General features: G+C 39.0%; 1 protein-coding gene across 1 annotated transcript in view; it reads left to right on the forward strand.

Moving 5' to 3' along the window:
* Positions 1-5,931, forward strand: part of LOC129733287 (dopamine receptor 2-like) — a 411,353-nt gene extending 405,422 nt beyond the window's left edge. Inside the window, exons 5-6 of the mRNA XM_055695059.1 lie at positions 4,002-4,037; positions 4,131-5,931. Coding sequence (XP_055551034.1) covers positions 4,002-4,037; positions 4,131-4,730 — 636 coding nt within the window. The 3' untranslated portion in view covers positions 4,731-5,931. The remainder of the gene's footprint in view (positions 1-4,001; positions 4,038-4,130) is intronic.
* Positions 5,932-27,170: the final 21,239 nt, after the last annotated feature.

A 27,170-nucleotide genomic window follows, 5' to 3' on the forward strand; every position in this document is an offset into this window, starting at 1 on the left:
TCATGTTGGCGCGACATTGATGGGAATTGAAAAAGGGCGAGGGAAATGGAACTGTTAAAGTCAATTCGGGTTATTCGCGTTGAAAGAGATTTTGAAGGCTGTTCGCACCTACGTGAACACTCATATGTAACTGTCAAAATGTGCGTGATGAAAAAAGCAAAAATATTCCTTCTTTTTCGCATGCAAAAACCAAACAAATATCAGCAACACCGTCAACGCAAATTTTTATAATTTAATTTGAAAGCGCTATCGAACATTTATAACTTTTCTTAAAGTAATTTATAACATTGAGAGTAGGAAAGCGTGATAAAAATTACTATCACGAAAGTCGGTTACTTACTACAGGAGAAAGGCAAATTTAAACAAAACAACTGCTTAGACAGACGAGAACGGATCAACCGCCCTACTTTTTTCTGTGTTTGTGTTGTTTTGTTCTACGTCAGGTTTATATTCCATTGAAATAATGAAAGTTACAAAATCATGAAAATCCAATTTTATAACTCTTTCTATCATACAGTGCGAGAACACCACCATTAGATTACTTCGATAATGGAAAACAAGTATGTACGAGTGGTAAACAACAAATCTAAATGAATAAACGTTGCTGTCATGGCGGTTATGTGGTAAACAAAAACAAGTTTATAAAAAATGATTTCGAAATGTTAGGTATGAAATCCATTAATGCTGTTTACAATGTATTCCTAATGCTTGCGGTCGGAGTTTCTTTAACAAAGTTACGTTTGAGTTCAATTTTAGCCTATCTTTCCATTAACATCTCTAAGAAATTTTTTTCTTTTTTTAACGTTCAATTTAGTTGGTTTAAGTGAATTTCTACTGTGGTCACATAAACAGGTACATATCACGGAATTCTTCTATTATAATAACATGGTGTATTTAAAGGTACAAATAAAATAAACTATGTTATTAAATTCAGAAGACTTATAATAATCAAAAGCGAATCCTTTGTCTTGAAGGCAACATATTTTACTTCTCAACAGAAATTCACAATACAACAGAGCAAAATCATATCAAATCGCCTGGAAATACGCGAAAATTTAATCGACCATTTTTGATTTGAATGAAACTTTGCACACGTATTTGGCTTAGCAAACTGAGCAATTTTCACAGGTGGAGAGATTTTTTACACCCATGAGTTACATTCTAAAAGAGCGTATGCCTTTTGGCATAGGTTTTATTCGAAGCATTGTAGCCCAGAAACCGTTGGTTGTATAGAAAAACTGTCTGAGAATGAGTTGTAGGGAATTAAAAATGCAACATAAAAAAAAATATACACTGTACAAAAAAAAATCTTTGACCAAAAAAAATTAAAATAAACATTAAATTTAAATTTAAAAAAAAAAGTTGAATTTTTTTTTATTTTTTTTAAAGAAACTTGACGTTAATACGCAACTTTTGAAAAAAGTCCAGGATGGAGAAATGAAAAATAATTTTTTTATTTAATTCTAATTCAAACATTTTGTATTTGTATTCTGATGATTTTAAAAGATGCAGAGATTCAATTTGAATCAAAAAGCTCTTGGTAGTAAACATTCTAAAGGCATTGGTTTTCGATTTATTTCTAATTTAAGCTCGAAATTTTATAAAGAGTAATACTTTTGTGTGGCAGCTATCATTATAGATTTTTTGAAAATATTGCTCCATTCCGTTACTCCTTGTTCATATTCTTCATATGATACCCAACTAAATGACATTTTTGATGAATTTTTATTACAATCATACAATTCTTTTGCGCTTGTAATGTGATGTTCATGTTCTTTAGCTAAACTTGCATTTCCTGCCATTCGTTTTAATATGCCACCAATTGCATCGCATGGGCCTTTACCATAAGAAGTCGCAAAAAAAATGCCACTCTGCATCGACGTTATATTTTGTTTCAAACTTGCAAAGACTTGCAAAGTTTTTTTTATTTTTATATTGTGAGGCAGCTCCATCAGACATTAATATCGCTCTTTCAACTCTATTGTTGTTTTCAAAAAACTCATTTATTTGGCAATGAACACCTGAACCGCAACAGTATCGTGATGGAGTACTTCCGATATTATGATGAAGCTGATATTTTTAAGTGTTCCAGATTCTGAATAGTAAACAACGAAGGGATGAATGGTGACTTGACTATCATTCCAATAACTACAAGAATCACAATTTAATAAAGACGTATCAAAATGAGCTTGACTGTTCAATATTTTTAATTTTGCATTAACGTTTTCGTTTAATTTGCGTAAGCTTGATGAGCACCGATGATCAGGAAAGGGTTTACAGCATTTGGGCTTGGTGTATTCCATTTTCACTTTATTCATCTTCACAAAATGCAAACTGTTACTAACACATCCGGAGTAGTGCAATCGTATTTATATACGAAAACAGATATTATAGGTGACCCAGTAGTTATTGGTTGCGTACTTTACAAACAGTTATTATTAGTAAACAAGTAGGTAGTGTTGCCTGTCAAACCTATTATTTATAAAACATTTTTATAAAACATGCGAACAAACTTATGATGTATTTAAAATATAAGGTGAAACTAGTTCTGTAAAGTATCTATGTCATAAAAAATATGTTCCTAAGATAATAAAACTCAAAAATAAATATTCGATTCTTATATATATTTATATCACTTAGAACATTTAACTCTTTTCTTGAGAACCGTTCGCCCAATCGTTGCATCTTTTAAAATCATCAGAATACAAATATTTTGAAAAATGTTTGAATTAGTATTTTTATAAAAAAATTAATCTACCATAAAAAAATTATTTTTCATTTCTCCATCCTGGACTTTTTTTAAAAGTTGCGTATTAACGTCAAGTTTCTTTAAAAAAAAATTAAAAAAAATCAACTTTTTTTTTAAATTGAAATTTAATGTTTATTTTTAATTTTTTTAGTCATAAAAAATTTTTTTGTACAGGGTATATTTTTTATGGTGCATTTCTAATTCCCTACAACTCATTCTCAGACAGTTTTTCTATACAACCTACGGTTTCTGGGCTACAATGCTTCGAATAAAACCTATGCCAAAAGGTATACGCCCTTTTAGAATGTAACTCAAGGGTGTAAAAAATCTCTCCATCTGTGAAAAATGCTCAGTTTGCTAAGCCAAATACGTGTGCAAAGTTTCATTCAAATCAAAAATGGTCGATATTCGACCATAGGTCATTTCGCGCGATCTTGCTCAACAGAGTTTACAGGGTCAGCTAGTGTGTAATATATTGAAACTGAATGTGAAATTAAAATGGGTCTAGCCAAACCCATGTTCCCAACGGAAAGTTAATTTTATTATTACCCCGGTATTCTATAGATAGTAAGCAAAGAGAACATAGACAGAAACTACGCACAGTTAATCTATAGCACACGGAGGGAAACATATTCGAGCGATGAAGCGAATTGCTGCTAAGTGTCTTTTTCCATAAACGCAGCTACTTTTTTTTGCATCGCCAACCAACTCGTATTCAAGCAGGAAAGTACCAAAAAGATAAAAAAAAACGTTTTGGGCAAGGATAATAAAACCGGGAAAAAGCGTAAGGATGTGCTACAATGAACACTGAGGAGTAGTGCGACAACAAAAAAAGGCGGAATTTTATAATATCCGTTCTCACCACCGGGCAAACGAATTCTTTAATCGTTTCTGATGGAGTATTAGCTTTATGCGGGGTTCATTTTCGGACAATTGGGTGGTTTTGGCAGTATCATGAAAGAATTGAAAGAGATTCCAAGAACGACGCGATATGTTGATGATTTTTTTCGTGAGATAATGTAGCTCAATGTTTTTTTTTTTTTTTGCACAGTTGCAGTTCAGTATTCATGATTTCGTTGGCAATGGCCTTGCTGGGCCTGTATTGTCGTACACACGGGAAACGAGAATGAAAAGGTCTTAAAACATGAACTTACCGCAAAAACTGACGAGTAATTTATCACTTCGCAACTCATCGAACATGAGTATGACAAAAATAAAAACTTTGCTTCTCATCTGTCTTCTTTCGTTTCAGTGCCACATGGCTGCAGTTGTAGCAGCTTCATCATCTGTAAGTAATCCCGGAAATCACTGAACCATACTTTAAATTTGCTCACCAATGTTTTTTTTTTTGTGTTTGTTTTTTCTACTTTCTCATCCGCAGAATACTAGTCTATTTGATAGCAGCCATCAGCGTCGTAACAATCGTCAATCATTCAACCAGCACAGCCATCACAGTCATCATCATCACTACTGTCATCACCATCATTACAGCAACAGCCACTACTACCACCATCGGTCGACGCGGACCATTAACCGGGGCGGCGGGGGCAGACGAACCGGTGCCCATCATCAGGATTGCTGTGGAGGTGGCAGTAGTGAGGAAACCATCGGCATAGGATGTAGCAGTAATCCAAACAATAGCGGTAACGGAAACAATACCAGTAACAACAACAACAACAACAGTTGCCGTCGGAATGATGCTGGAGGAGGCAGCGTCAGAAGCAGTGGCAGTGGTAAGCGTTGCACTTTTGCGGCGACCACGACCACAATTCCCAACACCAGCACCGGTAGCAGCGGAACCATCGGTGTAGGCCCAGGAGGCGGTGGTAGCTCCAGATATGGTAGCCGAAAACAACCCCTCGCACCGGCCCTGGTCAGCCATGGTGCGCGGGAGTTGGTACAATTTGATGACAATCCACACATCACAGTGCACAGTCAAAGCTCAAACAGCAGTACGTCGTCGTTGAGGATTCTCGAGTGAATGAGTGAGTGGAAATTTTTGAGTGTGTTAAATTATTAAACCTTGGCAGGTGTTAAATGAGCGCCAACCCTTCGAGGTGTTGTGAAGAGCTTTCGGGTGAACTGTCCACGGTCTCGACGACAGGTCCTTTAATTACCACCTACGGTTGAGTGCTGCTATACGATGGAAGCGATTCTTACGTTGTGCCAAAGTTGGCCTCGAGTAGAGTTATTCAAATTGGATTTAAAGTTGCAATAATTGGACGCACTTAGTTCTCGAACCGTTTCGTTCAAAACTCAGATTTCCAACAGTGTCAAATTCTGAATAAATGAATAGCCGTTATCGACAGCATAATCAGAAATTTGCAACGAATCAACTGACTAAACATCAAATTTTCAAAAAAAAAAAACAATTCCACATCTGAAACGGGGAACATGGAAACTTCCAACGTTTGATAAAATCGTAACTTTTACAAATTTGAAAAAATATAGTCATCCTTTGAAAGCGGCCTTAGGCTCTACACCTCCAAAATCTCTGCCAAAGAAGGAAATGTGGGAAATTATTTTATTTTTTTTACAATAAATGAGTTATAATAATTATAAAAATGTTTCTGTTTTCAATTCAGAAATTCTGGTCAACGGTCAACAAAGTTGAGCGTGTATGTATGTTAAGCATTCCAATCTCACTCACTTTACTTACAGATGTTTACACGGACTTTCTTAGTGTGAATTGCAGCAACTTGTTTCAATGGAGACACATAGATTAAAACATTCTCTGAAATTCCAAACAATAGAATCTTCGAGGTATCAAACCTTGCAATCCGACCGGGAAAGTTTGTCAAATAGTTCATTTTCGATTTTTCGGATTGCCACCCTACTGAAGTAAGACGAAATTCTACGACAATATAATAAACAATAAACAAACCTAAGCAAAATTACTATAGATCAGTACCTTGAAATTACGTTATCTACACTAACCTCACCAAACAGTCCCAAGCAGTTGTATGGCCTTTGCTGTACGCAAAAATCATCTCCATCCCACTCAGTCCATGGCTGCAGTTCGCCAGCCCTATAGTCTTCGTAAGGTCCGTAAATTATCTTCCATCTGTCGATCTACCTCGTCCGCCTTGCACCTCTCCGTCTCGTCTCTGACGGATTGGTTTTCAGAACTACCTTTACCGGGCTGTTGTCTGTCATCCTTTGATAGGCCCAGCCCACTGCAACTTGCCAATTTTGGCGGTGTGGATGATAGATGGCTCCCCAAGCAGCTCCTGTAATTTGTGGTTCATTCGCCTTCTCCACGTTCCGTGATCCGTCTGCAGTCTATCGAAGATGGTACGCAACACCTTCCGCTCGAAGACCACAAGGGCGCGTTGGCCCTCTACGAGCATAGTCCATGTCTCATGACCGTAGAAGACTGCCGGTCTGATCAGCGTCTTGTAGATAGTTAGCTTGGTGCGCCGGCGAATTCTGCTCGATCGAAGCGTCCTCCGGAGACCAAAGTATTCACGATTACTTGCCATAATGCGCTGTGATCGTTGTCGGGAGTTACCAGTGAGCACAGGTACACGAACCCGTCGACCACCTCGATTGCATCGTCGCCAATTTGAACTCGAGGTATGAGGTTTGCAGTGTCTTCTCGTGAACCACTTTCTTTTATGTACTTCGGCTTCGATGCATTGACGACCAGTCCAATCCGTTTTGCTTTGGCTTTTAGTCCGATGTACGTATCCGCCATCTTCACTAAGGTCCGAGCTACAATATCAATACCGTCGGCAAAGCCAAACAGTTGTATCGACTTTTGTAATATCGTGCTCTTCCCACCAGGACAATTTTAAAAATTAGGCACGAGAGACCATCACCTTGTCTTAAAACTCGACCCATCGTCGCTTTTACCAACCGCGTTAGTTTGTCCGGAAATCCATAGTCGTGCATAATGTACCATGGCAAGTATCGACCGGTTGTGTCGTATGCCGGTTCGAAGTCGATAAATAAATGTAGGCATGTTGTATTCGCGGCATTTCTGCATAACCTGCCGAACCGCAAATATTTGGTCCGTGGTGGCGCGGGCACCCACGAAACCTGCCAGGTAGTGCCCCATGAACTGCTTCGCAAATGGTGGTAGTCGACGGCAGAGTATTTGGAAGAATACCTTGTAGGCGGCGTTCAGCAGAGTGATTGCCCGGTAATTACAGCACTCCAGCGTGTCCTCTTTTGTAAAGAGACACACAATACCTTCCATCCACTCCTCCGGAGCTCGGTCTTCCTCCTAAATCATGACAATGACCCAGTGCACGGCTCTAGCTAGTGTTTCTCCACCATAGTTCAAAAACTTACCGATGGAGTTGGTCCACTCCAGCAGCTTTATTGTTTGTCAGCCAGCTAATCTTCTCCTTCACCTCCAGAAGATCGAGGGCTGGAATCCTGTTCTGCTCGTGCACCAAGATCAGTTGCCATACCGTCCTCGCGCTCTACTGCATCGCGGTTCATATGCTCATCGAAGTGCTGCTTCCATTTTACGATCACCTTACTCGTTCGTAAGGAGGTTGCCGTCCAAGCTTCTGCACTCGTTGGCTTACGGCACGTAACCTTTACGGGAGCTGTTCAGCTTCTCGTAGAACTTCCGAGTGTCGTTAGCTTGGTACAGCACTTTTCCCTTTGGAGGACTGCGTTTTGGCTGTTCCGTGCCTGTCGATATCATTCCACGTTGGCTCTCGTACGGTGTTCAGCATTCTCGCCCGTGCTGCGATCTTCTCCTCGACTTACTGCTTGCATGCGCCGTCAAACCAATCGTTTCTATGATTCGAAGACCCTGTACCCAGTAGTGCTACAGCAGTGCTACCTATGGCAGATCGGATGCTCCCCCCAGCCATCTCAAGAGTAGCTGCGCGAAGCTGCTCTTCTGTGGGTAACGCTGCCTCCAGCTGCTGCGCGTATTCGTGTGCAGCCTCGGCGTCCCGCAGTTGCTCAATATTTGATCGCGGCGTTCGACTTCGGCGGGTATTATACACCGTCGATAGTTTCGAGCGCATGCACACAGCTACTAGGAACCTATATTCGCACTGCGGTAGGTGCGATAATGTTAGTTGAAGGACCGGCCCTTTATTCTGAACTTTCACATCCTTGCCATGATCGGCTGCCACCCATCACGCACTGGCGCATCTTGCCGAGTACTATGAAGCCGGTGCCCAGCTCGTTGGTGGTGCCACAACCTGGTAGAAAGTAGCTGCGCGGTGCCTTACCTTCTGTCCCGTCCAACAAAGTTTCTGCAGCGCTACGACTTCGAAGTTGCGCGTATGTAACTCGTCGTAGATAAATCTGTTTCATCCTGGAAAGCAGAGCGAATTGCAGTTCTATATCCCAAGTTTCCAATCGCAGTTCTTATTTCGATGCCTATGTCCATGCCGATTGTTTCGATTCGCATTATCTCTTACGTTGTTTGTCACATATTGTTTCCCGGGGCTGCTCGTTGGGCCTTCCCCAACCTCCTGTCTCGGTCGGAGGACCATCATGCTAACTCCGTTTCCCGCGCTGACACTAGGACGCTGATCTGCCGCTCCTGACATGGATAAAATTGTTCAAACAAAAATGTGTGTTAATTGGTCATTTTCTATTAAAAAATCAGATCATGTTTCATTACCTAGTTCATTTAGTACAAAATAAACGAAAAATATTGACTCAAGCTCCCTTTCTAGTGAACGCGAATTGGCGGACCTTACTTTTGACTCCTTCCATCAAGTTTTGTACATCCATCTTGATCACTTTGTTCGCTGGAGAACGCCAGTTAACCGTGAACTGCATCTGGTTGTTAAGAATCTTTCGTGTCTTTTTGAGGCTCCGCCTGACGATAGCCTAGTATTTTTCTGTAGGGCGGAGCTCTGGTGTGTTGAGAGGGTTCATGTCCTTTGGCACCACCTGGACGTGGTTGGCGGTATACCATTCCATGGCCTTTTTCCGTAATGGCAAGATGCCAAATCCAGTCAAAACAACGGGACAACTGTGTTGCTTGAGGAAAGGCAACCTGAACATATATTTTCTGGTTGACGGAACTTTTCGCAATGAAAACGTTTCTCTTCGAAGCGCAGGAACAGATGGCCTGCCGTACGAGATATTTCTTTGCCAACTTCGACAGGTTTAAAAATATCTGCCACCTTTCTTCTTCCAGTTACCGTATAATATTCCTGCCCAGAGAACTGGTTGAGATCTGCCTTGATGTAAGTACCATCATGCTGTACCACGCAATCAAACTTCGTCAGCATCTTCACGGACGGCTTTGGCGATCGTTGTTAGGCCGACTTGTTTTGCTTATTGTCACGATTTAGAATCATCGTAGACGCCACTCCCTGTTTGCTTACAACATCTCGTATGAAAAGGTTGAGATTCCGCTTGAAACTGCTGGCTGGAAATATCTGTTTAATTTGTATGTAAGACGACGCCCTCTCACCAACCACAGCACGGAGGAGTGTTAAACCATAATAGCCATGAAAACCTCCAGATACCAAATTTGATTCCATTTGCTCGAATAATTCCCGGGTTATGCTGAAATTTGTATTTGATTTGTATAAGAACCCCCCTTTTCAGAAGAGGGAGGGGTGTCAAACTACCATGAAAATATTTCTTGTTCTCAAAAATCACCACATGCCAAATTTGGTTCCAGTTTCTTGATTAGTTCTAGAGTTAGGCAGAAATTTTTGTTTTATTTGTATTAGAGCCCTCTCTTCCAGGAAAGGGAGAGGTGTAAAAAACCATGATAATTTTCCTTGCTTTTAAAATCCTTAACATGCCAAGTTTGGTTTCATTTTTTTGATTAACTTTCGAGCTGTGCAGAAATTTGTGTTTCATTTGTATGGGACCTTTCCCTTTTCAAAAGAACCCCTATGGAAATACTTTCTGCCTTCAAAAACCTTTACATACCAAATTTGGTTCTGTTTACTCGATTAGTTTTCGAGATATGCAGAAACTTGCTTCATTTTTGTATGGGACCCCAGCATTGCGAAAGAAAGAGGGATGTTAAATCAATACGGACATCTTTGTTCCCCCTAAAAACCATATACCAAATTTGTTTCTAACGTATGCATTAAAAGAAGTGGACTTTTTTCGGATGGTGGTGAAACAACAACAACAAGACAGATAATTGAGTTTTAAAAATTTCTCATGGAAGGTAATTTAGCCTACTAATGGCGGACGAAAACATGCGTGTTGGCATGTTTTTTAATTCTTTCTTCGTTTTATTTATCAATTCCTTCTCAGTTCTCGCTACAAAATTGTTGAAGTGGATCTTACGCTTTAGGCTTGCCCAGAAATCCTCGATGGGACGCAACTTGGGGGCGTTGAACGGGTTCGCCAACTTGGGTACCACATCGATATTCAGCCACCTCATCTCCTCCAACGATCGTTTCGAGCAGTGGGCCGACGCCAAATCCGGCCAAAACACTGCATCCGGCCAACTCCCGGCAGGCAATTTGTACTTTAAATTTCCCCGTTCACGGCCAGTCCGGAGCAAAAGAAGAGCAGCTTTGACATCCCCTTCTCGCTGATTGTCAGCCACAGCAACACCTTCTCGGGGAACTTGGTGTGTAAAAGAAACATCACCTCGGTGCTCACTTCCTTCGTGGGGGGGGGGGGGGGGTAAAATACAAAGTGCCCTGCCCTGTCCATAACCACCGCCACGTCGTGATTTGCCGGAAAAATCAACTTGACCATTTTACTCAGGCGCTGCCGTTGCGTCATTACCAACAGCGCCGAGACTAGTGGACGAGACTGCTGTTCCAGACATGTATATCCATGTTCACCAGGCACTTTTTCACTGTTTGACAGGTTGCATGGACCTCCCGGCCAAGTGCACGCGACGATGTAGCCACTTTTCCCTCAATCTCCCGCTTCAGCATCCCTTGGAGCTTCTTGTCGCTCAGGGTCGTCGGCCTTCCGGAACCGGGCTTCCTTTCAATGCTCTGATTGTTGTCCAATAGTGTCAAGATGTTTAAGATGCCGGAATGGGCGTATCCGGTTTCCACGAACTGCCGCACGATGTCCGTTTTGGACGCGACGGGGTACTGTTTTTTAAACGCGCACATATCAGAACGGAGTAGCTTCACTGTTTTCGCCATCACGGTTAAAGTTCGACTGATAGAGCTAAAATTTTTTTTCTACTGACTCATGGGCTAATATGATTGATACTGCATGCGTAGTTTCGTCAGTGTGTGTAAAGGTTAACCAATGAAAAACCGCCAATTTTTGTCCATTCTTTTAACGCAAATGTTATTTGCTTGATTTGTTCTCAAGTTGTGCTGAAATTTGGGTTTCATTTGTAAGGAACCCCTCCCTTCCAGAAGAGGGTGGGATATAGAGCCTCTGAATAAATATCTTTTGCCTTTTAAAACTTTCACGTGATAAATTTTGTTTCATTCACTTGATTAATTCTCGAGATGGTCAGAAATTTGTGTTTTATTTGCATGGAAGCCATCTCTTCCAGAAAAAGAAGGGGTGTTGAAGCACAATGAAATTTCTTTTCGCTCGCCACATTTGTTTTGATTTGTTTGATTTACTCTCAAGATGTGCAGAAATTTGTGTTTTATTTGTATGAAACCCCCTCTTTTTAGAATATCGAGAAGCATCAAACTCCTATGGAAATAATTTTGCCTTCAAAAACTTTTACATGCCAAACTTGGTTCCATTCCGCGTGCGAGGCCTACCACGGAGTCGACGGCATCTTCCTGGTTCTCTACTGAAGATAGTTTTGGCGGCTCTCTCGTCAGGCATTCTAGGTACATGTTCAGCCCATTGAAGCCTGCCCCGCTGTATTACCCCCACTATATCAGCATGTTTGTATACCTGGTACCAGTCCTAGTTCATGCGTCTGCGCCACACTCCATCTTCTAGTTTACCGCCAAGTATCGATCGCAGAACTTTACGCTCAAAAACTCCGAGCACTCGTCTATCAGCTTCCTTCAGCGTCCATGCTTCATGTCCGTAAAGGGCCACCGGGAGTATCAGCGTCCTATACAGCGCTAATTTTGTGCGAGTTTGCAAACTACGGGACCTTAGCTGGTTACGTAGTCCGTAGAAGGCCCTGTTCGCAGCTGCAACTCGTCGTTTCACTACACGGCTCATATCGTTGTCACATGTCACAAGCGTACCAAGATAAACGAATTCGTCAACCACTTCAAATCGTTCCCCATCTATCTCCACCTCAGCACCAACACCACGGGGACTTCCACGCTCTCTGCTAGCTACCATGTACTTCGTTTTGGCAGAGTTAATGATAAGTCCCAATCTCGCTGCTTCCCTCTTAAAAGGTACGAAGGCCTCCTACACGGCCTTACGGTTGATACCGATGATATCGATGTCATCCGCAAAACCAAGAAGCATGTGAGATTTCGTGATGATCGTACCGTTTCTTTCTACGTTTGCTCTTCGTACTGCACCTTGAACAATAAGTACGAGTGCGCATCCCCTTGCTTCTTCTGAACTTATCGAGGATCTGTCGCAGGGTGAAGATTTGATCCGTCGTGCAACGCCCCTGTCGAAAACCAGCCTGGTATTCGCCAACAAAGGATCCCGTTAACGGTCTCAATCTGAAGAACAGGATACGCGAGAGCACTTTATATGCGGAGTTGAGCAACGTTAAACCTCGATAGTTGCCACAATCCAATCGATGACCCTCCTTATAAATAGGGCATATGAAGCCTTCCAACCAGTCGTTCGGCATATTTTCGGCAGCTCTTGCCCTCTTCTCATCTGTCGCACTCTAACACTCGGCATCGAACCAGCCGTTAAGCTGTCTTCCACGCGTCGAACCTACCACCTCTCTCGCAGTCGTTTCGATGGCGCCGTGGATACTGCTCCACAGCCCATTTATGTCTTCCACTCCTTCCTCCTGCTGTTCTGCGATCCGTTGATCCAGCTCTCTGGCGTATTCTGCTGCCACGCCATCAGTTTTCAACCGCTGAATGTTGAAACGCGTCATCCTTTCTGTGCGAGATTTCAGCACGTTCGATAACCGTGCGCGGATCTTACAAACGACGAGATAATGGTCAAAGTCAACGTTTGGTCACCGAAAAGACCTAACATCAGTAACATCCGAAAAGTACCGATCGTCAATCAGTACGTGATCGATCTGGGAGCAGGCTACTCCATTTGGATGCCTCCCAGTGTGTTTCCGAATATTCAAACGTGGAAAATATGAGCTACATATGGTCATTCCTCTGGCCGCGGCAAAGTTTATCAGCCTGAGGCCGTTTTGATTGGTTGACGAGTGGAGGCTATGCCTTCCAATGACCGGATGGAATGGAAGAATTCCTCCCTCCCAACCTGTGCATTTGCGTCTCCGTCGTGTTTTGGGCACTCGTCATAGATTCGCTCAACCTGTTGAACCGCTGTTGACATATTTGTTACCCCTTTAAACCATATGCCAAATTTCGTTCTATTTGTTTGATTGGTTCTCGAATTGTGCTGAAATTTGTGTTTCATTTAATTGGTACCCCTGCCTTCCAGAAGAGAGAGGGGTATAGAGCCACCTAAGAAATATGTTTTGCTTTTTAAAACTTTCACGGGGCAAATTTAATTCCATTCACTTGATTAGTTCTCGTGATTTGCAGAAATTCGTTTTTTATTTGTATAGGACCCCTCCCTTTCGGAAACATTCACATGCCAAATTTGATTCTAATTGCTTGATTGGTTCTCGAGTTGTGCTGAAATTTGAGTTCCATTGGTCCCTCCATGAAGAGGGAGGGGTCTCAAACTATCTAAGTCGCCTTTCGCAGCCTCTAAAACCTCTATACACAAAATTTCATGCCGTGGGGTCGATTCAGTAATTTCCAAGACTATATGGATTTGACAGACAGAGCTGCATTTTCATATATTTAGATTTTGATTATAGTTAGAACATTTAATAAACGCCTAAATAATGAAAACTTTAGTGAAAATGTAATTGGTACTCGATTCTATAACATTTGTTTCATTTTAATGCCAGAGCCAACCCACGAAAAAATATCAGTTTAATTGGCTGTACCGAAAACAGCAGGTTTCTTGAAACTGTTCAATGAAACTTTTTCGCTCAATTGCGACGCATAAATATAAACAAAGACATTAGACTGTTTTTTTTTTTTAATAAAAATCCTGAAAAAGCATGCAATCGCTTGGAAATGGCTTGGTGGGTAACTCCTAATACCGAAAAGCTGTTCCTCATTGAGCAATTCCTTTCATTTCCTTTTATTGTTCCTCTAAGAGCAGCATTTCCGTAAACTTTTTCAAACTCTCGATGTGGTTCAGTCGCCGTTTTCTTTCAATGAAATAAAAAAGTGACATGACGAATATGTGGCTCAAAATTAGAAATTTTCACTCAACTGAAAGATTCTGACGGTGCAATATAATCACTAACCTGTCAAAGCGATTTGTTTGCCATATGTATCAGTTTGGTTCATCAAGTATTAGATATGTCAAAATCGACCAGCACTTACTGCTGGCGCCAACCATTAACAAACAGCGAGAACTCAGTTGGGCACTTAATAATTAAACTCTGGATTGTTTCTTCCACATTTTATTTTTTGAACAACTATTTTAGATCTTATAATATCTATAGCAAATCTATTATATAGTTTTTATACAAAAAAATCACAGGAGGGTTGGGTGCAAAGCCACCACCGCAAGGATGAAGTAGAATACTTTTACAAGAAAGCCCGGCTGCTTGCGTGTCAGTCATCTTTTAATTTGTTGTACAATTCAATATCGGATAAGATACCGATCACATCTTGGCGTTATCACTGACAGTGCGAATAAAGTATTCCTTGTGATAAAATAAACAGTGAAAAGCTGATTTAACATTCAAAACTAGACGGCCCATGTGTTGTCAAAACGAGTCAACTTTTCATTGAATGCATTTACTAGTGCCCGCTATCGCACAGAGACTGCATTTCACTAAAGTGCTGTTGTCGCTGTCTAGAACCAGGGTTGCCACATTTATATCTGTATTTTTCTTTGAAAATATCTGTATATTTGTATCTCGGGCCAAAAAATCTGTATTAAAAATCTGTATCAAGCAAACTCAGAATGTTGGATGGAAAAAATTTTACTTGTAGAACATATTTAAACAAATTCTTTCTTCTCTACGTGATGTTAATACAGGTTTTTGTTAAATTTATTTTTTAAAGTTTTCGTTAATTTAGTATTAGTATCTCCTCCTTGGTCTGCAACGTAGCTTTCAGCTTTTAACATTGAGATCATTAGCTTAGGGGCCATGCAATTTCTGGTTTCAACTATATATTAAAAGTATGCGTTCTAAACAAGCAGAAGAGTGTAAATTTTTTTTTTTAAATTCACTCAAATGATTTGTAATGGTAACTTGAAATTACCATTCTGCCCAATGGTGTTCAACAGCTCAGACCAAGCTAAGTCATTTATTTCAATGAATCTTCCGGTCAAAAAGTTTTTTTTTTTCAAGCGTGCGAAATTCGTTAGACAGCCCTTGTCAGTTAGTTATTGTTACGAATTTGGGGAATTGTCACATCAAATCGTTTAAATTTTCCGATTTCACGAACAATTTGATATTACTTAAAGCTGCCATTTTTACAACAGTATCAGTGAAATCACACCTCTTTGCAATTTGTTTTACGAATTTTGAATAGAAATCGTGACAAATATTTCGAAACGTTCATTTTCGCGCTTCGTTCAAATCACATTCCATTTCTTCTTCATCGATACCTACATAATCCTGATGTATTTTTTTTTACAAAACTTTGAAAATCGAATCGAATTCTACCTTTGAAATTGATTTCAGTTCGTCGGTATAACAAAAAAAATCTGTAAAATCTGTATTTTTGGCAATATTCTGTAATTCTGTAATACAGATTCTGTATTGCTTTTTCAATTCAAAAATCTGTAAAATACAGAAAAATCTGTATATGTGACAACCCTGTCTAGAACTATTATGAGCGGCTTCGATTGAAACAGGCTCTTATATAGGGATGAAAAACCTATCGATAGTAGTAGGAAATCATCGATAACTGTCGATAGTCATTTCAGTCGATAATTCCCATCCTTACTCTTATACAGACAAATAGCAGATTTAAAATGACAAGGTCTATAATTCTGTCGACCGTGCTTGGGAAGCAATCATATTAACGACTAATCAGATCAGTCAAATTTCGCGCTTCAACAAGAATTCACCATTCTCATTAATTTAGTTGCTTGTCATGATTTGGACATGATAATTTTTGAATTTTGATTGTGCGAAAAATTAATTTTTATGCTGATAATGAAAGCTTTTCGGATGTTGTACTCATGACTGAAGGAAAAGATAATTCAGTACGTTCTGAGACACGGAGATGAAGCCAAATATATATGTTCCGAATTTCCTGAAAGTGTAAATTGATTTAAGAGAAAATATTAACTCTTCAATTAGGTTTTTATTTCATCCTGAAAAGGACAATTTATTGTTTAATTCAATGTTTGTTAAGATGCCGATCACATCTTTGCGTTATCACTGGCAGTGCGAATAAAGTATTCATTGGTGGAAAATAAACACTGAAAAGCTTACCAGAACGTTCTTTTTAATGAAATTGAAAAGGATGCATTTGCTATTGTGCCTGCTATCGCTCAGAGACAGCATTTCACTAAAATGCCACACTGCATCAGCTGGCCCTGCTTATATAGATGCTGAGACCAACGTCAACCGCTGCGCTATCCCCGTTGCCACAGTAGTGGACGCTTCCGTTGCCATTGGTATTGGCTGCCCTGCATCAGCTGGTCCTGCTATTGATGCTGAGACGCGCTCCGCTATCCATTGCCATACCACAGCTGTGGCCGTTGTCCACTGCACTGCTACTGCTGTTGTATCCACTGCTGCTGCTAAGGGAGGACTGCTATTGTTGCAGTCTAAAATTATAATGAGCAGCTTCGGGTGAAACAGGCTCTTATATAGGCCAAATAGCACATTTCAAATGGCAAGGTCTATGATTCTGTCAAATAACGACCAATCAGAGGCCGAAGTTTTCGTTTTGACAAGGCTTGACTATTTTCAATATTACAATAGTTTGAAAAATAAAATTACAATTATCTGCATTTGGGTAGAATCTTAAAAGATTTTCCAATCTATTGCTGCAAGAACGAAGGAAATCCATCGAATACTAACCGATTTATTAGCATTTGAAATTGGACATATTTTTCACTTTTTGCGGTTTTAGATTTTCATTTCACATCCCTATGTGCCTGAGAGAAGTATTCTACTTCAAAAAACGACAAAAAGGTTTTTATGTCCTATGTCATCCAACTCATTATGATTCACTGAAATATGAGAGGGTGCCGCCAATCCTTCAATAGCATGTTACGACTGTTTGTCCGAACAGCAGCATATGTTACGTTAACTTCGACTGTACATCACTTTATACGCTATGGAACGGACACTGGAGAAAGATACATAAAGTTGATACACAGCAGCTACAGTCAGAACACTGAAACTACACACTAAACAACATGTCAACATGCTGCCGGACAATATTCTTTCCAGATGATAATATTTAAAATTGTTTTTCAATGCGAAAAAGTTACCATCCTGTGACATGACAGCTTTCAAATAACTGCCCAATTTGACGCAAATTGGATACCGACATCCTTCGGTGTCTTATAGCCAGCACATATTCGTAAACCACATCGGAACATTAGTCTTCCACTCACAGCCAACCGCAGGCCCCGCTGAATGTTTGCCACATGCCAGCGGCAGTAGCATTATACAACAAAAGTGTGCTGCAGAAAATAAACAGCGCACCATAAATTATTCGGAGCTATCATTACCACCTAAAAGCAAGCAATTCGTTTGTGATGCAACATAAAGCGCTTGGTATTCATACTAAATCCAAAAACTGCATAGCTGTTTGAATGGATGCGATGCAATACCGCGTAAGATATTTTCTATTAGTGGCTAGATTATTTTAATATTTGGCTACTTATACTTCAAGCAGCGGATCAGCTCTTGGTACCATTCTGTTGGTAACAGTTGATATTGACGGAGAAAATTAATTAAAAAATAAATTTTCCATTAAAACCGAAGTATAACGAATTGAATATTTAGGGTGGCTTGCAAGAGGACTTAAAGTACTTCGTCGAACAATACATTGTGGACAATTCTCTATCGGCTGTCTTCCAGTTGATAACGAAACAATAATACACTCAAAGCTATTCAGCAGCAACCTATTCGAATTAGTACAAACAACCAATTTCAACTTTTCTAACAAGTTTAATCGATAGCCTTTTTAGGTCGCTAATTTGATAATCTCTAATGAAGTTAACCCTAGTCTAACCGACCGAATTTCTGCATCACAGTTCCGCCAGCCAAGAAAAATCAATATAAATCAACCACAACTGCCGCACTCGGGATGCTGTCTTGCTGCTTCTAAAAGAACTAAACAAAAGCACAAGTTTGCCTTCAAATTATCCCCGCGAATATTTACTTTCCAGATTCCGCTGTGTGCTGCTGATCCCAAACTTGTTGGCCGAACCGCATTAACAAGTTAAAAAAATAATGGAGAATAGAATAACTTCCAAATCACAAACTCCTGCTTTCGATGGCGTCGCTGAAAGTGTCTTGATCAGCAAATAATTCAGTGTACGTTGGTAGAAATTCGCAAGCACATCTTGAGCCAATGTGTTGCTTAGTTAAAACTAAACGTGTATGCTCAACCGTCAAGATTTCGGTGACGGAAGCCAAATCAATGAACAACACTTCCATTGTAAGTAAATTGAGCAAAGCTCAACATTTTGAATCAAGCGCCCAACATAATGATGTGCGTTACCACAACACAAAGACAGCTATTAAAGCTTGTCTTGTCTAGTTAAATTAACCCAAACCAACCTGCCAGAGCGTGGCAAATTGTTTATAAGCAGAGCCGTGCGCAGAGTTTTTGTTTGGGAGGTGTTTATTTTGTTTTTTGAGCCTAAAAAGAAGTTAACAACGGCTGCAAAATGTTTTATTCTAAATACATTTTCTTTGGTTTGTTCTCTGTCGGTTAAAATCTCTCAACTCTTCCTTATAATTTATTACGTTTGGATTATCAGGGTCATAACAGTTTTTTCATTATCGCTTTCTTAAAATCCCTCGCGGTGCTTCTGCACTAACGTGCTTCAGAGATCACTGATAGAGTCTAGACTTGGCGGAGTCCTTTATGAACAGATAATTAGCATAGATCATTTCTTAACGTAAAATTTTCTGGTGCCGGCAAAACTTTTCTCCAGCCGCAAAAACACGTTGAACACCGAACGGTTAAACCAGCGCAGGGCTCACCGTCATCTTTGCTCGTCATGGCAGCAGCATGAAATGTACACCTGATAAGCTCCAGCAATGGTGAAAAAAGTGTGACATCAACCGTGCGTTGCCGCCAGTGTTCCACTCCTTCCTTCCCCACCCACTTAGGAACAATCAGAAAACAACCCACACAAACAGCGGTTGCTACAAGAACTTTACGCTGTCGACCACAAAACAATGAAACTCGAGTTTGTTTCACAGGACGATCCATCCCGTCCATCTGAAGCGCAGCACTTGACTGTCTTTAAGTTTGCTGGAAAACTAGTTTCAAGTATTTGCAAGCAACGCTTGTGCAATGGAACAAACGGGAAGCCGTTTTCTGTTTCACTGTTCACTATGCCTTGGCTGGTAAGTACGCAGCAGCATCGTTACCGGTCGCGGCTACAGTTGACAATTAAGCGGCTTAATGCAGGATCTTCGTTTGTAAATCGTTACTGCGTCGTTCGTTTTCCAGTCATGAATGTTTTCTTTCGCGCAAATGTACCTTCTGCGTCCATTAGCTCGGCAAAAGGTAAAACAAATGGCTGTATAAGTAGACTGACTTCAGCTTCCGAACCGTTTGTGGGCATTCAACACTGGTGGGGTAGTGGAAAACCGAGCGCAGGATAGTAGCTGGAAGGTCAATGAAACTCACTTTAATCCACTATTTTATGCCTGCTAGTTACCTTGTTAAACGAGAAATAAGGAGAATTATTTTACAGAGAAAAGTATTTTTAAAATTCTCAATAAGAAAGAAAAACACTTTGTTACTTATCCTAAAACAAAATCATAAGAATTGTTTGATTACGACACATCACCAGCTCATTAGAACGAATAATGTTTTGACACTGTTTAATATGACTTCCGGTTTCTCATGCTGGCTGCAACGGAGAAATCAAAGATTGTTGTTCGTGGTACATATCTGCTTTTTCCGTGCTTTTTCACAGATTTTATCAACTCTGCAATATTCTGACCGCCATTTACTAACCTATTTTCATGTATTGTTTATGGTTACATTGTATTGTTTATGGTTACACTGTTAACATTCGGATGACCATAAACAGCAACAATTTTGTACGAGTAAAACTATCCTAAATAGATCAAATCATTTGGTCGGTCAAACTAACTCAATTTATTCGAAAACTCGAGGGACTTTCAGAAAACTTTTATTGGAAAACATCTTCTCCAGCTAATCTGCACCAGAATCACAAGGAACTTTTGTGATTTGCGATTCATATCAAGAGAATTAACAATTTTTCGTTAGGGTGGTGCACTAAAGGAAATGGTCCATCCGAGGAAGTTCTACCCTGAGTCTCAGAAATGTTTGGAAAATTACGCAAATTTACGTTGTCACTATTTGAATTCCTAATTATTTTAATTTGCTGGCTTTGTGCTTCTCGCAAAGAAATGCACTACAGGGCAAATTAACCTATAGCGGACCCCTTTCTTATAGTAAACTACACGCAAAATTAACTCAACTCATACGAAAACTCGAAGAATTTTGAGAAAATTTCCAGCTAGAAAACTTCCAGATTATCCACACAATCTGCGTCTCAAACATTTGAAAGATTCAATTTATGTTAAGAAAAATTGCGCTTATGTTATGCTTTATGAAAAATTGCGCTTAAAAAGATCGGGGACAATCCGTACCAACCGATCCGTATGTAAGAAGTAATATACCTAATTCGTTGGGAGTGATAAAGCTAAGAAAGTACACTTCTTTGTTGACCAATCTCCTGGGATGGAACATAGGTATTTCCTCCTTATGTTCGGGTTTCAAAACCAAGGATATAGCGCCTTTACTCGCTTCAACTGTTACGGTTGGAACTTGAGTACGAACTCTAGTCCTAGCATTTTTGCTTATGGTTATAGCGCCATTACTCGCTCTCTGAAAGGAAAATGAATTAGGAAACAAATTTGAGTTCCATTTATACCAAGAAACGGTATATATGTCCTGTTTCTTTAACAAAATATCAAAAACATGGCAACATTCATGCATCCAAAGCCCAAATATTAGACAAAAGTGCATTAACACTATTTACAACATAAAATTCCTAATTTATCCTCGAAACGCCAAAGTAATCATGATTGGTTTTATATTTTTGAACTTGAACATATAACATATTTGTCAAAAACTCTGTCTGGGAGCAAAGTAATTATTCAAAAGCTAAAAAAGTCATAAAAAGGAATGGAGTTCAACATCAAGTTCGGCATTATATTGCACACAGATTCATCTACGCGAATGCACACAATTTCATACGATTAATATAATGTACAGCTGTTTATTCTTCATTCTCTAATGCAAGAAAGCAAGTAAAAAAACAGCAACTATGTGACCACAAATAAAACGAAATTCGCCCGAACTTTCCATAACATCATAACAACTGACTCTCATCAATGACTCACCCAGGTACCGAAAATAAATTACTGCACTTTTCAAGATAAACCACAGTTTCCAAGCTCACTATTCGAAAGAAATTTTGTGAACCACCTTTTTCTGCTTGTTTTGCTAGCACGCAACGCTGGATGCTTGAGCCACTATAACACTCACAATACTCATAAGCACACCATCGACTGCTTTGCATAAAATTTTTTATACCAACATTAAACTCTCTTTTTTTTAGGGGGGATTTGTTAGTAGCTTAAGTATTTATGATAAATATTAGTAAATAATGAGTATGTGTGTCCAATCACAAATGGTGACTTCTCAACACTGTTAGAAATTTGTAATTTTAATTGTTAGGATTTGTTTGCTTTCGCAATTAGGACTTATCATTCGTAGGGATTTAAACCTACTTGTCAGGAAAGGGGAAGTAAACTTACAACTAACTTAATTGCTAACTTATTGGCTATAAAGAGAGCTTATCGTAGCAATTGAGGATTGCAACGATTTTTGTCGAAAATTATCAATAATTTTATTTGACATAGCTTCTAATGGTTCAACACCAGTAAGTCTATGTAATTCGAGTGTACCAAACCAAGGAGGATGCTTCAAAATCATTTTCAGAATTTTATTCTGAATCCTTTGGAGCGTTTTCTTCCTTGTTGAACAGCAACTTGACCAGATCGGTACAGCATAAAGCATTGCTGGTCTAAAAATTTGTTTGTAAATCAAAAGTTTGTTCTTTAAACAAAGTTTAGAATTCCTGTTAATGAGAGGATATAAACATCTCGTATATTTGATGCACTTGGCTTGTATACTCTCAATGTGCTCTTTGAAAATAAGTTTTTTATCATAAATTAGTCCCAAGTACTTAACCTTGTCGGACCAACTTAAAATAACCCCATTCATCTTGACAACGTGATTATTGTTTGGCTTGAGGAAAGAAGCCCTAGGCTTATGCGGAAAAATTATCATTTTAGTTTTAGAAGCATTGGGAGAGATTTTCCACTTTTGCAAGTAGGAAGAAAAAATATCTAAACTTTTCTGCAATCGACTGCATATGACACGAAGACTTTTTCCTTTTACGGAAATGCTTGTGTCATCGCAGAACAATGACTTTGTGCATCCTGGAGGCAAATCAGGAAGATCTGAAGTGAATATGTTGTACAGGACTGGACCCAAGACTGAACCTTGAGGTACACCTGCTCTGACAGGAAATCTATCAGATTTTAAATTCTGATAGACAACCTGCAGAGTTCGATCAGTAAGATAATTTTTTAAAATTTTGATTAGGAAAATTGGAAAATTAAAAGTTTGCAATTTCGCAATCAAACCTTTATGCCAAACACTGTCGAATGCTTTTTCTATGTCTAAAAGAGCAGCTCCAGTGGAATAACCTTCAGATTTGTTAGCTCGTATCATATTAGTAACTCTGAGCAAGTGATGAGTTGTGGAATGCCCATGGCGAAATCCAAACTGTTCATTTGCAAAAATTGAATTTTCGTTGATGTGTGACATCATTCTGTTAAGAATAATTCTCTCAAACAGTTTACTTATTGAAGAAAGCAAACTGATTGGTCGATAACTTGAAACTTCAGCTGGGTTCTTATCCGGTTTTAAAATGGGAGTAATTTTTGCATTTTTCCATAATTTGGGAAAATATGCAATTTTGAAGCAGCAATTGAAAATTTTCACTAAAAATTCCATTGTGCTCTCAAGGAGATGTTTGATTAGTATATTAAAGATTCCATCGTCACCAGGTGCTTTCATATTTTTGAAATTTTTAATATTTGATTTAATCTCATTCAAGTTAGTTTCAATTATTTCTGCAGGTAAAAAATTCTGGGAAGAAATTAAATCAAATTGACGTGTGACTTCATTTTCAATTGGACTCACAAAATTCAAATTTGAGTTATGAACACTCTCAAACTGCTGAGCAAGTCTTTGAGCCTTTTGTTCATTGGATACAAGAAAACGTTCACCATCTTTTAAAACTGGAATAGGCTTTGTAGGTTTCTTAAGAATCTTCGACAGCTTCCAAAATGGTTTTGAATATGGTTTCAATTTTTCAACTTTAGTCCCAAAATTTTGATTTCTCAGAAGAGTAAATCTATGTTTAATCTCTTTCTGTAAATCTTTTTAAATAGTTTTAAAAACAGGGTCACGAGAACGTTGATATTGACGTCTGCGGACATTTTTCAAACGAATTAGAAGTTGAAGATTTTCGTCAATTATTGATGAATCAAATTTCACTTGAGCCTTTGGAACAGAATAATTCCTGGCATCAACAATTGCACATTTTAATGCTTCCAAAGCGGAATCAATATTAACTTCGTTTTGCAAATCAAGCTCATTATTGAAATTTCTCTCAATATGAGTTTTGTATCTTTCCCAATTAGCCTTGTTATAATTAAAAACAGAGCTCATAGGGTTTAAAACTGATTCATGTGATAAAGAAAAAGTTATTGGAAGATGGTCAGAATCAAAGTCAGCATGTGTGATCAAATCACTACATACATGACTTTGATCTGTTAGCACCAAATCAATTGTTGAAGGGTTTCTTACAGAAGAAAAGCATGTAGGACTATTCGGAGACAAAATAGAATAGTATCCTGAAGAACAATCATTGAATAAAATTTTGCCATTGGAATTACTTTGAGAATTATTCCATGAACGATGTTTAGCGTTAAAATCGCCGATTATAAAAAATTTCGAACGATTTCTGGTGAGTTTTTGTAAATCACCTTTAAAATAATTTTTGAGCTCGCGTGTGCATTGAAATGATAAATATGCTGCGGCAATAAATAAAATCTCAAGTTCAGTTTGAACTTCAATTCCCAAAGTTTCAATAACTTTCGTCTCAAGATGGGGAAGAGCACGATGTTTGATTCGGCGATGAATAACAATTGCAACTCCACCGCCGGAACCCTGAATCCTATCATATCTATGAACCACGTAATTGGGATCATATTTTAATTTTATGTTAGGTTTCAAAAATGTTTCAGTAATAATTGCAATATGCACATTATTTACTGTTAAAAAATTAAAAAGCTCATTCTCATTGGCCTTCAATGAGCGAGCATTCCAATTTAATATTTTAATTGTTTTATTTAAAATCATTGCTAAATTTTAAATTAGAAACAATTTTAATAGTAAAATTTGTGCCTATTTGAATTGCTTCAAACATTGATTTTGCCTGCAACATGACGTTCATAAGATCGAACATTGCCTGTAGTAAAAAAGAAAGTTTACCTGCCGTAATAGGCCCCAGGCAGTTGACATTAGAAAAAATATTTTCGGTAGCAATATTAGCTGGAGTGATAGGTGATTGGATTTTCGAACTACCAACACTAGGCGGTATAATGTTCGAACTACCTGTAACCTGTGCATAAGTTAAACGGGTATGCAAAGGAGTAGGTAAACTATGCGTCACTGGTACGCTTGGAGAATTTTGTTTTGAAGTTGGTTTTAATTGAGAAATTGAATTTTGTTTACCTTGCCTTGCCTTAACAATTGCTAAACGGACTGGGCATTGATAAAAATTTGACATATGGTTGCCGTTACAATTCGCACAGCGAAAATTTTTACTCTCTTTCACAGGACATGTGTCCTTTTTGTGAGAAGAGTCTCCACAATTAAGACATTTTTGGTCCATGTTACAGAATTTGGAACCATGGCCATAACGTTGGCAAGTACGGCATTGGGTGTTATGCTTTTCACCTCCGCCATACTTCCTATAAATTTCCCACTTTACACGCACATTATACAAAGCATGTGCTTTTTCAAAAAAATTTAAGTTGTTAACCTCATTGCGGTTAAAATGAATTAAATAATTAACAAGGGAAATTCCAGTTCTCTGACTGTTTTCGCCTCGTGATTTTTGTTTCATTAGAATTACTTGGGTAGGGGCTATGCCAAGTAATTCTGTTAAAGTAAGTCTGATCTCATCAACGGTTTGATCGTTGGTGAGACCTTTCAAGACAACCTTGAACGGCTTGGCGTTCTTGGTGTCATATGTAAAAAATGTGTACATCTTGTCAGTTAAATACTGAACAAGACGATCACGACCCTTTACTGAGTCGGCTAATAAGCGGCATTCACCTCTACGGCCAATTTGATAGGTAACTTTAACGTCAGAAACAAACGTTGAAAGTTCCTTTTTGAATATATTAAATTCAGAAGAAATAGTTACCACAACAGGTGGAACTTTCTCCTTTTTTAAAAATTTTATATTTTGTATAGTTTCATTATTGGTAACTTCCATTTCACCAGTTTCTTGCTCAGGCAAAATATCAAAAGGATTGTCACTACAGACAATCGAAGTGTCAGAAAGGGATGCCTCTCTTTTCCTCCCCGCAGCGATGCGAGGTTTCTTTTTCCGTCCAGCCATTTCAGGTGATACGAAAAAAGTTAAAACAAATGTTCAATTCAAAAGTAGGTAGTCTTGAGAAAGACTGATGGGAAATAACTTTCAGGTAGTCTTTAAAAGACACACTGGCAAAACACAAACTTTGAAGCTATAGTCAGTAAAAGACCAGTCCACAAGCAACCGAAAAAACGTCTGATCTGTAGGACAGTTCAAGACGCACTGATAAATTCAGTTCTTTTTGTGCTGTATGCTCGACTGCTATAGTTTGATTGAAACATTAAACTCATTATTCACTTCGAAACAGCGTCAAACTCATCCAATCCAATATACTCTCAGCACATCAGCACCTTTCGTTCAGCAGTAGTGCATGCGATACGAAACATCACAAAACAAAACAAAATATAGTACCGCAACATGAAACATCACATCGCATAAACACCAACACTTATCTTTTATCTCCTGTCTCACCCCTGAACCGTAGTGTTGGTGCGTCCATTATCGCACAGACTAGTAACGGCAACCAGTATGGTAACCAACGATATTATGCACTAACACCACAAAGATTACTGATCGCTGGTTTGCAATTTTTTCTGTTTGGTCGTGCATATTACTTTTTTTTTACCCACAGCCACACTTTCACTAAAAAGGTACACTAAATTCATTAGTCCAATTTACGCCTAGTTGCGACCATATTTATTGCTGCAAACCACGTTATTTTTCTTGTTTTATTCTACGGGACGATTTTTTTTTTCAGCCTGTACCGATTTTGCATTCAGTTTCATAACCGAACTCATCTTTTAACAAAAACTTCAATTTCGCTGACTGATGCTGAAGTTTAGGCCGCACCATAAAAGCACCCTCGTCCAGTGCACTCAACTCGACACCATTAATAAAACACATCATACACAAGACGCGAATTTTACTCATCCTTCCCGGTGCGGACAGTCCACAATCGGCACAGTTAATTGCCTATCGGTCACCTGCACTTCATGACTTCTCGTCTGAATCCACAATCGCGGGGCTAACCCTTACTTAACCAGCAACTTTACTTTTGACCTGACTTGACTCACTACTCCATTTATCAAACACAAGAAGAATATTCAACGAGAAAAATTGTAACACAGGAAAAATCGCGTCCGTTCGCGTTCGTGGTTTACTTCGATCCTTCCATTAAAAATTAATTTACTATACACGCAAAACTTTTCCTCATTACTTTAGAAGCAATAGCGCAAAATTGCCTTTTAGGTAACAAATCCATTACTTAAAAGGCAATAAAATTCTTCCCCAGTCAAGTAACAACACATACTGCCATATATTTAGCACGTGTTACGGGAGTACGACTATCTAATAATGGTCGTTTCAGCCACATGCAGAATTTTTTCTGTCGAAAAATGCAAGTATCTTCAATCTCCAATTCATTAGGTGTGCGTGTATTGGT

This window comes from Wyeomyia smithii, chromosome 1, assembly GCF_029784165.1.
Source record: "Wyeomyia smithii strain HCP4-BCI-WySm-NY-G18 chromosome 1, ASM2978416v1, whole genome shotgun sequence".
In the NCBI taxonomy this organism is placed as follows: Eukaryota; Metazoa; Arthropoda; class Insecta; order Diptera; family Culicidae; genus Wyeomyia; species Wyeomyia smithii.